Source organism: Brassica oleracea, chromosome C3 (assembly GCF_000695525.1).
Source record: "Brassica oleracea var. oleracea cultivar TO1000 chromosome C3, BOL, whole genome shotgun sequence".
NCBI lineage: Eukaryota > Viridiplantae > Streptophyta > Magnoliopsida > Brassicales > Brassicaceae > Brassica > Brassica oleracea.
Genome location: NC_027750.1, coordinates 49,605,403 through 49,620,891, shown reverse-complemented (window position 1 = coordinate 49,620,891; position 15,489 = coordinate 49,605,403). Strand labels below are relative to the sequence as shown.

General features: G+C 37.0%; 1 protein-coding gene across 1 annotated transcript; it reads left to right on the top strand.

The window, feature by feature from the left end:
• Positions 1–2,877: 2,877 nt before the first annotated feature.
• On the top strand, positions 2,878–5,259 carry LOC106332220 (phosphatidate cytidylyltransferase, mitochondrial). The gene is made up of 11 exons (XM_013770697.1): positions 2,878–2,986; positions 3,211–3,332; positions 3,409–3,465; positions 3,551–3,613; positions 3,686–3,754; positions 3,931–4,023; positions 4,093–4,197; positions 4,274–4,351; positions 4,476–4,595; positions 4,700–4,805; positions 4,878–5,259. The coding sequence occupies exons 2-11, from the start codon at positions 3,225–3,227 to the stop codon at positions 5,066–5,068; spliced, it is 990 nt and encodes a 329-aa protein (XP_013626151.1). The 5' UTR covers positions 2,878–2,986; positions 3,211–3,224; the 3' UTR covers positions 5,069–5,259.
• The last annotated feature ends 10,230 nt before the right edge of the window (positions 5,260–15,489 follow it).

Below are 15,489 nucleotides of genomic sequence, written 5' to 3'. Positions count from 1 at the left end.
ACCCTTCTCATAAGCAGGATCAACTCTGCAGTTATAACATAACAAAATAGAACAATTCATTAAACACTCAAATCCCCTACTGAGTACCAATATTAGATCAATATATGTTGATTTCTTACCTTGACAGATGAACCCACGCCTTCTCCAACATTGTTTGATCTATACTTCTTTAAAACCATTAGAACGAGTAAAATGGTCACAGAATACACAAATTCTAAATAACCAACAAGTAAAATGGTCACAGAAAATAGAAACCAACGAGAGTAAAGTAGCCAACGAGAGTCAAACAAATGAAGCTAAATTCTGAAAAAAATTAACAACACTCATTAAAGCAGTCAACGAAAGTCAAACAAATGAGAATCATGTTATGACTAAGCAAAGACTAAAACAAATCAGAAGCATGTAATGACTAAGCCGAGACTAAAACAAACCATAAACATGTACTAAAGCCACGGGAATTAAACAATTTAAATCAGAATCAAACATATCAGAATCAAACATATCATAATAAAAGAAATGAGAATCAAGGGAAACTGAGATATCGAAGAAAATAAACCTCTTCGGTTCGAATCTACTTGAGCTGGAGAGTACCACAGGTTACAGACCACAAAATCGAGCTTCAAGGTCTCGACGGAGAGTTTCGGTTGTGGGAGAAAGGGGTTAGGGTTTTCGAAAGAGAGAGAGAGATCTGGAGAGTATCACAGGTTACAGAACACGAAATCGAGCTTCAAGGTGTCGACGGAGAGTTTCGGTTGTGGGAGAAAGGGGTTAGAGTTTTCGAGAGAGAGAGAGAGAGCTGGAAAGCATCACAGGTTACAGAACACGGAATCGAGCTTCAAGGTGTCGACGGAGAGATTTGGGTTTGGGAGAAAGGGGTAGGGTTTTCTCGACTGAGAGAAAGAGAGTTACTCTTTTTTTTTTAGTTTAGTTGTCGACAATCATTTTTTTTATCCTTATGTATCCTAAGTGTTACAGTAAAGAGGGAATAGATTTAGTATTTTGCGGTTTTCAAATTTTCACTAAGTATAAGCGGTACGCGTGTTTTTCTATTCCCGCTTTGTGAATTTTTCCCGACAGCATTAAGTTAATGCTATGAATATGTCCCGAAATCGAAAAAATTATCTACCATAGCAGTTTGAAAATCCGTGCTATCCCGCTATGCTATAAAAGGCCATATTTCTTGTAGTGTTACCTTCGCCACCATGCGATTTTCCCATGAAGTGCATAAGGTTCGTACACAAATCCATGGCTTACCGTCAACACTCTAACAACACCCTGCACTCATAAATAGTTGATGTGAGACATCAAATCATAGGAAACAACTAACATATGAGACAAAAATGCAAGAAAGAGCAACATAAACTGAGTTATTTAACACATCGTTTTCTGCAGCTGAAGTGGAGCCTTGGCATGCGTTGTAGCATACCTTTTATCACTGCTAAAGGGAACAGACTCTGCAATCTAAGACATAAGAAGAAACTAAAGAAAATGTCAATGATCGGTCAAAAAGACTTTAGAAAAAACAAGAGCCAATGATGAATTTGGTGATTACCATTGTACATCGAAGCAAATGTGTGATGGAAAGGTCGTGGCTCTCATATAAGCTTGAACATACGCTTCTTTTAACAATATCCTGAAATCCAGATTTATAAGGGATTATAATTCTGTAAAATGCAATGTTGCACTATCTGAAAATCTTAATCTTAACCAAAACAATTCAAATGACAAGTGCAAATCAACCTTATTTATTTTTTGGATAACAGAATGAAGCAAATCCTAAAATTACTTGAACTCAAAATTTTAAGAACTCAATGTTCATTATTGAACCAACCATCATTGATTTTTTGACAACAGAAATAAGAAAATAAAGAAAAATACACAAATTAGAGACTTACAAGTTGTGAATCTCGTACATGAGTCGACATTTTGGAGATTTTGAATCTCGGTTCTTTGTATTCGCTTTGTCGCAGGCTGCGTTAGAGAGACGATGGATCTCGACGGAGAGAGACGATGGAACTCGACGGATAGAGACGATGGAACACGACGAATAGAGACGATGGATCTCGACGGAGAGAGACGGTGGATCATGAGCGAGAGAGACGGTGGATCTCGATGGGAGAGAGAAAGATGATGAGTTGAAGATAAGGCAATGTTACTTTAGTCTTTTACACATTAATGAATGTGGTATATATTAAAATGTTCTTTGGTTGATGATAAAATTGAATTGTGGTACCAAAAAAAGTGTCAAAGTAAAATTTCCCCTTTTTGGAATATGAAATTTAGGATTCTAATAAATATATAAATAAATACTTAAAAATATTAAAAACTAGTTTCAAACATAATTTTCGATTTTCAAAAAGAAAATTTAAAAAAAAAATAAAAAAAAATTTCGAAAAAACAAGTTCAAAATAAGAAAATTATAAAAAAGTTTGAATTTGAAAAACTATAATTCGAAAACATAAAAAAAAAATATTTTTTATTTATTTAAATAATAATTTATCATATATATAGAAAACAAGTGTATAAGAGTCTTTTGCCACTTAATGAAAATATATTTTTAAAAATGTTCATTTAGTGGTGGTAAAGATGAAAAGTGGTACCATGAAAATAATAAACATGAAATTTTTCCTAATACAAATTCGTTAAAATCTATACCAATCTAAAAAAGTTATGATCAAATTTCATAAGTCAATATATATAAATTTTTAGTAACTATTGAAAATCCATCAAAAATTCACAAACTCTAGGCAAATTTATTTTCCAATAATCTTGTTAAGTTTAATTAATTTGAGTTGTCAAAAGAAATTAATTATACACATTTTGTATTAAAAAAGCCATCTTTTGGGCCCAAACTAAAGGGGAAAAAAAGCTGCACTTGGGGGGCAAAGAGAAAAGCTTTTTGCGTTGGGTTTAAGAAAGCTTCAAGCTTTGGACGGCTTTAGTTAGTTGTTCGCCTTCGCTCTAAGCCGCCTTCAGTCACTTGCAGGTATAGCTTCTTCACTTGTCATCAATCGCTTTCGTGTTCTTCTTCCTCTTGTTTGATCTCAGAGCACAATTGATTGATAAACCTCCTTTAGTTTCGTATGCTACAGAACCACATTTGCGCAATTGAAATCGTGATCTTGTGAAAAGTAGTAAAAGATTGTGCAAGTAATGACCGGTTCATCGAATTGGCAACAGTATTCAAAAACTCTCTACTTTTTCTACTAGGAATTAGTTTGGAAATGGAAACTAGCCAAAGAGATGAGCTTGCTAGCTTCTTAACTGTTCTTCCCCCTGTGGATTTCTGCTGTGTTTATGGTTCAACGCTGCACCCAAATAACCATGATAAGGTATTTATTTCCATATCGTGGAAGTAACTCTCCTGTTTCTGATCACTTCACTGGTTGGCCACTTTTGCTTTTGTAGTCTAAAATGGTGGACTACATCCTTGGAGTCTCTGATCCCTTGCAATGGCACTCTCAGGTTACTTTCTGAAGAAAGCCACAAACTTTCAACGGATTAGAAGCTTAGCGGATTTTAACTATTGTTTGTCATTGTGTGAATCAAGAATCTGAAAATGAATTCGGATCACTATGCTTCATGGATGGTTCACCTTGGTGGAGCCAGGCTGGTATGCTATTTCTCTCTATACTCACATAGTCTACCATCGCTTATACGTCTTAAGTACACACTCTTTTCGCAGATTACGAAAGTTGCTGATAAAGTAGGTGTTGGAGTTCACTTCAACCCATTTGTCAGTTGGAACGACAGGGTAATAACTTCCAGAGAAACAGTAGCATTCTTTATAACCTAATGGAACAATCTAGTTTTGTTGATCCAAGCTTGTGTATTTCATATGTTTACGCTCTGCTCAATTTGATCATGCTGTATGTAACTTGAATTCCTTTTTCCTTGCATGATTTAATTTCCTTGTGAAGCTCTTTGCAGAAGCTAAAGTATGGAGTTGTCCGGATGAATGACCTAGTACAGGACATACTGGACTGGAACAGATTCTACTTGAGTGGCCGTTTACAAAAACCGGTATGTCAGTTGTTTGGTCTTCTCACTGTTAACCGTAGCTGGATTTTGAGATGCTACGTTTCGTTGCAGGTTCATTTGCTTGTTGATAATCTGGACATAGAAGACGTGAACTCTGTTAACAAGAGAGCCGCACTATCTGCAGCCCTTCTTCTCTTGCCTTCAAAATTCACCGAGGTTAGATTTTTTGTTCAGTGCTCAAATGAAGTTCTATGAGACTGTACACTATATAACTCACAGAACTCTTATGCAGGAAGATCTATACGCCAAAATATGCAGCCTTTCTTACATGGGAGACTTGCGAATGCTTTTTGCAGAGGACACTAATAAAGTGAGAGAAAACCTAGTCCTGTTCTTGAGTACATCACATTGTGAAATTGTTCTCATAACATGTTAATATAACTTGTTCGGATGAAAAGATTTCTGATCCATTAGTTCAATCTCCTGTCTTTTAGGTGAAGAAGATCGTAAGGGGGCAGTTTGATCTTTTCCAGACAATGTATAAGCCTTTTCTTGAAGAATGCGAGAGCAAAAACTTACTGAGATTCTCATCTGCTGAAACTAATTTAGTTCAGGTACACACAGTTCATATCTATATATATATATATATATGGTTGGCTCAGTCTTGAGATTCTTTCAGTCATTGTTCTGATATTGATCCTTACCAACTTGTGGACAGGACTCTAGCCTTACATCATCACGCTCACTGGTCTCTTCTCTTCCTGCATCAGTAAGAAGCCAGATGGGGAAGTTACTTGGGGAAAAGAAAATCATTAGTGAGACCGGTATCAACTCTGCTCTATCTAGTTATATAAAAGGAAATGGAGGGATAGTAATTGATGTTTGAAATGGTATAGGTAGAGTTTCAGGGGAAGTTTGTATAGGTTCAAGAGAAGCAGCAGCGAAATGTATGGAAAAGGTAATGAAGCGAAGGGTAATGGTTTCAAGTGCAAGACAGGCTGTGTCTGGTTTCTTGGCTGCTGGTGCTATTAATGCAACAGTGTATCTTTCACAGAAAATGCGCAAAGCTTGGAATTCTCGGTCATGAAAGAGTTTTAGATGAACTGTTAGTTGAAGAAAGTAGATCTTGCCACTATTAGTTCATCATTCTTTCTTCTTTCTTTCTTTTTTTGGTTTCTAAGTAACAACTTTTCTTTTTTTGTTTTGATGGTTATGTCTTCTGATATAGATGAGAGAATTATAGAAGCAACACACATCAATCTCCCTATCATTTTATTATTTCCCCAAAATGCATTCAGTCGTCGTCAAAGACCTTAAAAATTTGCAGCTGTTCTTTTTTCAGCTCTTCACCTGCCAAATATAGCCAAGTATCTCTTCTAGTGGAGAAAACAAACTGTTTGCTTGCTTAGGACTAAGTCAGGCGTTAACACCAATTGCATGCACAAAGGAAGTGAATTATACTGATCTTATTGTGGTGATACTTCAAAATATTATAAGAATGACATTAATTAAGATGCATGGTACACTTTCTTAAAACCAATAATCAATCATAAACACTACTACAAGATCTTTCATATACATATTATCACAACCCTTCATATATATATATATATATATATATATACTTTCTTATAACCAACGTTCAATTACAAACACTACAAGAACTTTTATACATGTGGCAATCACAATTAATGATTCGATTATATATTCCTATGTGCATATGATTCAAAAACCAATATACTTAAACCAATTCAAGATTATATACATTGGATTTAAATCATGATTTAATTTGATTACATACCAATTAACTTCATTGGTATTTATAATTGGCTGACAAAAAAAACATACCAATTAACTATAAAGACATGCAAGGAATTCAGCTGCTTGTGTTATGATTTGATTTATATGATTTGCGATAATCGCTAGTTTGAAGAACTTCATCCCAAGCCTATGGCATGATCAATGTAGATAATGAAAAAGATTGGAAGAGCTGTACACTTTAGACCTTACCTTGAAGACTAAGTAAGAAAGGTTTGAAAGAGATTTGAAGCTCATGCGAAAGCTGGAGATTATACTGAAAGGTCCTAAAGATAGAAAGAAGCGGTTAAAGACCAAAAAGGCGATCAAAAGAAGTGTGTACAAGATTAATTTTGGAGTTAAGAACATTTTAATCGAAATTTTCTTTTCCAATAAACTTTTTGATACATGTATTTCAGTTTGCCTCGTTATATTTCGTTTGGAATTTTCAGTGTTTTTTTTTTTTTTACTTAAATGAATTTTTCAGGTTATACAACGAATATTATGTTGGTTTTTTTTTTTTTAACGAACCAAATGTTTATGTTGGTTTATGTTTCACTATACCATCTTAAGTTAATATGGATTGTTATTTGTTGGTATGGATTGTGATTTATGCTGATCTAATTCTTTCCATAACTTTTTCTTTTTTTTTTGTTGCAGTGAAATTAGGAAGGGATTAATGGTAGGCTTGGTAGCCAAGTATTCAAGCATTTGGGTATCCGATCTGGCTCAAAAATTGAAATCATGAAATCAAAATAAAAATAATACTCATCTTTTTAAGAATGTGTAAGGCAAATATTTGTATGTATAGTTTATAATTATATATTCGTTTCAAATATTCATATTTCAAAAACAGACAAACACTTGGATTTCATTTGACCCCGTGACTAGTTGAAGGTTTACACTTTTAATCGTACTTTTGCTTCTTTATTGTCGTTTTTACTGCGGGGACCAATTTTTACGTTTCCGTACGATGGTTTTCGAATCTAAACCCATGTGCTCTAGAACTTACCTCAACAATACTATTTTAACTGTTTGAATCTCTGTTCTAAAAATCAGTTGACTTGTTGAGTGGGATTCGATTGAAGATAATTACAAAATATATTGGTATATATATTATTTATTCTTATGGCTCAAAATTTTTGACAGAAATGGTTCGGAAATTAATCATTTAGTTTTACAATTATTTTAAACTCTGTGATTTTTATTGTAGTAACATAACTTTATGCAAGAGATAAAAACTACAGAGACTTTACATATCTTAGATTTAATAGACTATAGAGACTTCTTATGTAAATATCTTAGACCTAATCATAAGTTATACTCTGTATATATTGTACATTCACGTGTTCAATAGGATCAAGTTTCCACATTTACATGGAAAGCACTGTCTCCAACCCGGCCTACTCGCTCTGGAAGAGACAAGACAGTCTCATCTTCAGTGTCCTCCTAGGCGCGATCACCACCACGATCCAGCCCATCTTGTTAACCGCTCAAACCTCCGCCGAGATCTGGTATCTTCTGTCTGAGACATACGCAAAGCCAAGCCGCGGTCATGTCAAACAAATCAAACAACAAATCAAGGACTGGACCAAGGGCAACAAATCCATTGATGAGTACTTCCAAGGACTCACAACCCGCTTCGATCACCTCGCACTCCTCGGTAAACCATATGATCATGAGGATCAAATTGAGTTTATCCTTGCTGGTCTACCCGAAGAATACAAAACTGTTGTTGATCAGATCGAGGGTCGCGATCTAGCACCATCTCTCTCTGAAGTTCATGAAAAACTCCGAAACAGAGAGGCTACGATCCAGATTTCAACTGCTGTGCCATCAGTCCCTGTCACTACGAATGCCGTCACTCATTGAGCCAACAACAACTCCTACAACAATCGTCGCAACAACAACCGTGGCTCCCAACAGACATGGCAACAACAGCAACACTTCACTCCACGTAATCAGCAACACACTCCGTGTGGCTACCAAGGTAAGTGTCAAATTTGCTCTGTTTTTTTGCCACAGTGCTCGCCGTACCAGAACTCAATGGCCTCGTCTTCGTCTTCCTACGCACCATGGCAGCCTCGTGCCAATATGGTCACAGCTCCAGCGCCTTACAATGCGGCCAACTGGCTCCTTGACAGCGACACCACACATCATCTCACTTCAGACCTCAACAACTTGGCCATGCATCAGCCTTACCAAGGTGGTGAAGACGTCACCATCGCAGATGGTTCTGGTTTTAACATAACTCACTCTGGCTTTACTACTCTTACTACTCCTTTACGTCACTTAGCCCTTAATGAAGTTCTATGTGTTCCTGATGTCAAAAAGAACTTAATCTCAGTTTACCGGCTTTGCAACACTAAAAAAGTGTCTGTTGAATTCTTTCCTGCTCATTTTCAGGTGAAGGACCTCAGCACGGGAACCCCGTTGCTCCAAGGCAAGACTAGGAATGAGCTATACGAGTGGCCAGTCTCACCTCATCTCGCCTACACCTAGTTTGCCTCACCTACACCCAAAAAATCCCTCAACTCATGGCACTCGAGACTTGGCCATCCGTCCCTTGCTGTCTTAAAATCTCTTGTTGCAAATTTTTCTTTACCAGTTTCAAATTCTTTCAAAGAACATGTTTCCTGCACCGATTGTTTGCTTAATAAAAGTCATCAACTTACCTTTTATACAAATACTATCTCCTCTTCATACCCTCTTGAATACCTTTACAGTGATGTTTGGACCTCACCCATCGTATCGATAGATAATTACAAATACTATCTTGTTATCGTCGATCACCATACTCGATACACCTGGCTCTACCCTTTCAAACTAAAGTCCCAAGTCAAAGAGACCTTCATTGCATTTACCTCCATGGTTGAAAACAAACTGAAGCAAAGAATTGGAACTCTCTACCCGGATAATGGTGGCGAGTACATAGCCCTCCGACCCTTCCTCACTACCCACGGAATCGCTCACTACACCACTCCTCCGCATACACCTCAACTCAAACACTGCCATATCGTAGAAACTGGTCCTACCTTACTCACCAAGTCATTGATGCCCAAAACCTACTTGAGCTATGCCCTTTCCATGGCCACATACCTTATTTACCGCATGAAAACGCCGGTGCTCAATGGTGACTCCCCTTACCGCAAACTTTTCAATCAGCAGCCCAACTACAACAAACTTCGAGTTTACGGTTGTCTATGCTTCCCCTGGCTCCGTCCTTACAACAAACACAAGCTCCAATCACCATCTCTACGTTGCTTCTTTATTGGTTACTCGCAAACTCAAAGCGCATATCTCTGTCTACACAAAGACACAGGACGCGTCTACACATCAAAACACGTTCACTTCGTGGAAACAGAGTTCCCCTTCTCCATCCTTACTCCCTCCCACCAACCAACCCAAACCGACGAATCCACACCACAACCCTTCCCTATGGCCACACCTATACCGACAACGCCACCTCGTATAGCTCCTTCAGATTTGCCTACATGCTCTGGTCCTTCATCTCCAGTGACATGTATGAACTCTTCAAACAACTTTGTTTCACCTTCTCCACAGGTCTCTGCAACACAAACTACACCACCATTGCTGGTCCTTCACCCGTGAATCAAACTCCCACACCGGAAACTACTTCTCCTCTACCCGCTCCTTCACCTCCACCCGCTCCTTCTCCACCCTCTCAACCTGTCCAACCTCAACCCCCACCTCCTCAAAATATACACCCGATGAGAACTCATGCAAAAAATCAAATCAAGAAACCAACTCAAAAGCTTACCCTCACGGCTTCTATTGCCACCACCAAACCAAAAATTCCCACTTCTGTTGCAGAGGCCCTTAAAGACCCTCGCTGGAGACAGGCTATGTGCGATGAGATCAATGGTATTATTAAAAATGGCACGTATGTTCTTGTACCACCGGAGACTTGGTAGAATATCGTCGGCGAGAAATGGGTATTTACTATCAAATATTTACCAAATGGTGAGATTGATAGGTACAAAGCTAGGTTCGTTGCCAAAGGCTTCCACCAACGTCAAGGACACAACTTCACCGAGACTTTCAGTCCTGTCACCAAAACCACTACGATACGTTATGTTCTGAATGTTGCAGTCAACAAATCATGGCCTATTCGACAGCTCGACGTCAACAACGCATTCCTCCAAGGCACCCTACATGATGAAGTTTATGTAGCCCAACCTCAAGGCTTTGTTGATCAGGACAGGCCACACTATGTCTGCAAATTAAAGAAAACGTTGTACGGCCTCTGTCAAGCCCCGCGAGCTTGGTATCAGGATGCTCCGCAACCATTTGCTTGGCCTTGGCTTCGCTAATAGCACCGCTGATACCTCTCTATTTACGCTGCGAGCTGGTCCTGACTGTGCCTACGTTCTGGTTTACGTTGTTGATATGCTCATCACCGGGAGCTCTGCTAAAATTATTCAGACCTGCGTCTCCAGTCTCGCATCGCGTTTCTCCATCAAGGATCTTCGAGAACTTTGGTACTTCCTCGGCATCGAGGCTACTCAGACAAAGTCTGGCTTGCATCTCATGCAGCGACAGTACATCACTGAACTGCTTGAGAAAACGAAAATGCTGCATGCGAAGCCGGCATCAACGCCTATGTCCCCGACACCCAAGCTCTCACTAAACGCCGGCGCACGTCTCCCTAATCCTACCGAGTATCGTCAAGTTGTTGGTAGTCTGCAGTACCTATCTCTGACACGGCCGGATGTTTCCTTTGAAGTCAATCTCTTATCCCAGTTCATGCATCAACCAACTGAGCTTCACTGGCAAGCAGTCAAGCGAGTGATGCGTTATCTAGCAGGCACGACAACACATCGAATTCTTATTCGCCGGGGTTCGCCATTGACTCTCCATGTTTACTCTGATGCTGACTGGACAGGAGACTCAGATGACTTCGTCTCTACCAATGCCTACATTGTCTACATTGGCAACAATCCTATCTCCTAGTCTCTCAAGAAACAAAAGGTGTTTCGAGGTCATCAACAGAAGCAGAATATCAAGTTGTTGCTAACACTGCTTCTGAACTCCGTTGGGTCTGCTCCCTCTTCACTGATCTTGGAATTCCATTACCTACTATTCCAGTGGTGTATTGCGACAATGTGGGAGCTACTTACCTCTCCGCCAACCCTATCTTCCACTCGTGTATGAAACATCTAGCTTGGTCAGAGCTACTACCACTTCATCCGCGACAACGTCCAGTCTGGCATCCTACGAGTCAGTCACATCTCCACAAAGGATCAACTTGATGACGCTTTGACCAAGCCTCTACCACGACTGAAATTCACGGAGCTATCATCCAAGATTGGAGTCACACACCTGCCTCCATCTTGAGGGGGCATGTAAGAGATAAAGACTATAGGGACTTCTTATGTAAATATCTTAGACCTAATCATAAGTTGTACTCTGTATATATTGTACATCCACGTACTCAATAGGAACAAGTTTCCACATTTACACTTTATATGGTCACACATCTAAAACCCATAAGTATTATAAAATATCAAATATAAACTTTTTTAGCCCTTTTTCAAAAAAAAAAATAAACTTTTGGTCACATCAAAAGAGAAATTTATATATGAAAAAAAAACTAAATTGAGGATAAATAAAATAGTAAGGCTTTAAACGGTAATATAAAAAGTAATTGCGGTAAGATTGTACTATTAATAAAAATATATAAATATATGTAAAAATGAGTTAATTGGCGTACATAGCCTTAAAGATACACTATATTTGCGATCATCCTTTCATCAACAGAAAATAATTTCAGGTCCAATTTTGCCCTACCGATCTAATCCAATAGTTTCATGTAGGTGCGTAAGATGTGTAGGTGTGTAAGATATGTAAGCTTTTAGTCAGAAAAATTATTATTTTTAGCTCTTTCTCATCATTTCTCTTAGCTCTTTATCATCTTTTTCTAGTTTTCTTTCTTTTTCTCTCACAAACACGATATGCATTTCATTTTCCTTAACTTTAGTTTCCAATTATTATTTCAGTTTATTCAATTCTAAACTCAACTCACTTTGTATTTTAACTATCTCCAACACCAACACCAGAGTCGTTTGGTAAAATACTATCTTTATATTGGAATCAAGTTTCTCAAAATTCTATTTTAAAAGTGTTGTGTTGGGCAGATATAGAGACTAGAGCCTCTTTCAAATGAAAAGAAATTCATGTGGAAAAGGGAAATACCTCCAACACAAATTTATCCAGACGGCAAAAGGTTGAAGTAAGTAAAATGTTTTAAAATATTTATTATTAATTTATATATAATTTATTAGCTGATAAATATTTTGATAAATGGTTTTTCAATTTACACATTTGTTTCACATATGATTTTTAGCTGATAAATTAGTTGAAACATGGTTTTGACTTGATACATTTTTCTCGCAAAATGATTTGTTATATGATAAATGATTCGTTATATGGTACATGTTATGTTAGCAGATACATAGTTGCATAACAAATAAATGATAAAATGGTATGTATGATCTTACAAAATACTTGTAGTTAATTGATATATGAATTGTGTACTTTATAAATGGTTTGATAAGTGAGTTAATATGTTATTTGAAAAATAGTTTTTTATATGATAAATGATTTGTTTCTTGTTTCTTGTTACATGTTTTGTTAACTGATACATAGTTCAGTATCAAAAAATTGATAAATTTGTGTATGATGTTACCAAAGACTTGTTGTTAATTGATGCATTGTTTGTATAACTCATTAATGATTTAATAAATTATTTGTCGGTTTGTACAATATTTGAAACTTAATTTGGTAGCTGGAAAACTGGTTGATACATCATTTATGAGTTAATTGTTTTTTGGTAAATGAGATTCATCTGATAAATAATTCGTTATCGGTGTAGTAATTGTTTTTTTGTTAATTTGTTATCTATGTAGTTAAATGGTTGTCCTAGATCATCGTCTGGTCTATGTTGATACTTCCCGTGCTGAGGAAATCTGTGCTCATCCTTGGACTCTCCTCTGGTACATAAGTTTGTTATAAAATAATTGTAAGTAACAGATACATGTTTTGTTAGATGATACATTGTTTGTTAGCTAATACATATTTTGATAACATTTTATGTTAGTTGTTATTTACTTTTACACGATAATAGTTATGTTCAATTTTATCAAATTTTACATTTTTTTGTTTTACTTATTTTGTTGGAGGAAAAAGAAAGAGAATAAGAAGAAGGAGAGTGTAACATAAAAGTAAGAGTTGTGGGAAAAAATATGAAAGAGGAAAGAGAATGTGAGAATTAGGAAGAAAGAAAGTATGAAAGTTTAAAAGGAAAGAGCGTGCAAGAAGAAATAGTGAGTAAGAAAAAGATAGTGTAAGAATGTATAAGAGGAAATAGAGTGTAAAAATGTGTAAAGAATGACATTTTTGGAAATTTAAGGTAAGAAAGACAGAGCAATTTACACATATGTCAAATCATGTGTAGACTGCTAATTTGACCACCAATTATGTATATTGATATAATTCTCTCTAAAAAAAATTGTTATTATTAACTAAAGTGAAATGCAGTTTTATATATTATCATTTGGAGCATAAATAGTAACAAAACAAATATATTGACTGCAACTAACTATCAATTTGTAGTTGGTTGATCCGTATAGATACATGGTATCAACTTCTTAGCAAATAAACATAAATGAGATTGAACAAATATGTTTTATATTATACATCTGCTTAAATACAAATGTAAATTTTTAAAAATATTGCAATATGTTAATCAAATCACCAGTATAAACATTAGATGTGGAAAGCACACAAACGTGGTCGAGTGATACGGTGAGTTTAGAAATGCGGTAAGCAATTGTTGTAAGCAGTCTGGGTTTGAAACTTATCTAACTTAGATTTATCCGTTTGTGTGGCAAAACTATATAGGTATCAAATTCTCATTGCGAGCAACCAGATCTATCTTATGCCAATGAACAAACTCCCAAGAGTTATTCGGTTTAGTCTTGGCTTGCTGGATACTCTAGATTTTTTTTATTTTTTTCAACAAATGGCTATTTTATTACACAAACTTGAGGTGGTCTGGGTAAACACACCGGAATAGAACAACCAACAAAACAAAGAGATCTATGAAAAGAACGGGCATTCCTAGCTAGCGAATCAGCAATTTCATTTTGCGCCCTTGGGAAGTAGCTGATCTTAAAGTCCGGAAAACACATCTGGAGAATTTGAATGCCATCTAGCTTAGTTGAGAAGTTTGGCCAAGCTTGTGGGTCCGTTAACATTGCAATCAGGTCCTTGCAATCTGTCTCAAATCTCTGACAGGTCGAATGTTGTAGCATGTTTTTCATTGCCCATCTTAGCGCTTCCAGTTCCGAGTGTAGTGCTGTCTCTCGCCTCTTTAAGTTCTGTGTCCCCATTAGTTGGATATTTCCCATGCTATCCTTCCAAACTCAAATTGATTTGTGGAGGTCCATGAACCATCCACCATGCAAATATTACCCAAGCTTAAGGCTTTGTATTTCTTCAACAATTTGTGTCTGTGGAGGAACAAGTATAGTATCTTTTGCATTGAGCCAGACTTGACACTCACTCTCTGCATATCTGACTAGGTCCAGTAGGTCCCTGTCTATTCCTCTGAAAAGTTTATCATTCTTAGCTTTCCAAATGTACCAGATTATCCAAGGATAAAGGTCTTTATCATCTTCTGGCTCCGTAATACTATTCTTTCTCCAAAATAAATAGTCCATGTTGGTGTAGATACTCGAGATAGGGAAAGTTTGAGAGCTTGACGGTGTTGATGATAATGCCCATGCTTGTGCTGGATACTCTAGAGTAATAAAAGGAAAAAAAAATTAGATGTAATTTTTCTATTTCATAAGGACAATGTTAAAAATTTATAAATTCACAGAGACAAAACAAATCTCTAGCTAGCTAGTAATGTTTGTGACAAAATATATAATGGTGTTTTTGGCTTAAAGACTTACAGGTTTTGGTTCAGAATTTTCTGGTAACAAAAAATTACCTTAAGCTTTACATGGAGTGATGAATCTCGTGTTATTCACCTTACATCATAAGCAATGGGATTGTGAAAAAGAAATTTCAGCTGTTTAAATGCTACAATAAAGCTGTTGGATTTTGTGATAATACAGGTGTATTAAACTTTGTTAAATATTTTCAACAGATTAAAAAGGATGAAATTGGCTCAACTTTGCCACATGTCAAATTGTGAGATTATATGATATTGATAGAAACTTAATGATATGTTTTTATTGGTCGTTAAAAAAATTATGATATCTTTCGTCCAAATTACTCAAACTGAAATATTGATATCTTGCATATTCACATTGTTTTATCCATTTATTCATGTGCATTTTCATCATATAGATTAGGATTTAGCCATGTCTAGGTTACATTTTGCATACATATGTCTCTATTAGGTATTGGAGTACCACATGGAGTTCCTGTAGACATTTGGGTACATTTGGAGCTCAAGGGAGGTGATTAGAGTGATCTTTGGACGAGCACTGCTTGGAGCGACTTCCCGGAGCGACTACATGAAGTCGCTGTGACACACATCTCAGAGCGACTTGACCGGAGCGACACAGCGAGGTCGCTCGCGTCTCCATCACCCGGAGCGACGCGACCTGGAGCGACACAGCGAGGTCGCTCGCGCCTCCATCACCCGGAGCGACGTGACCGGAGCGACACAGCGAG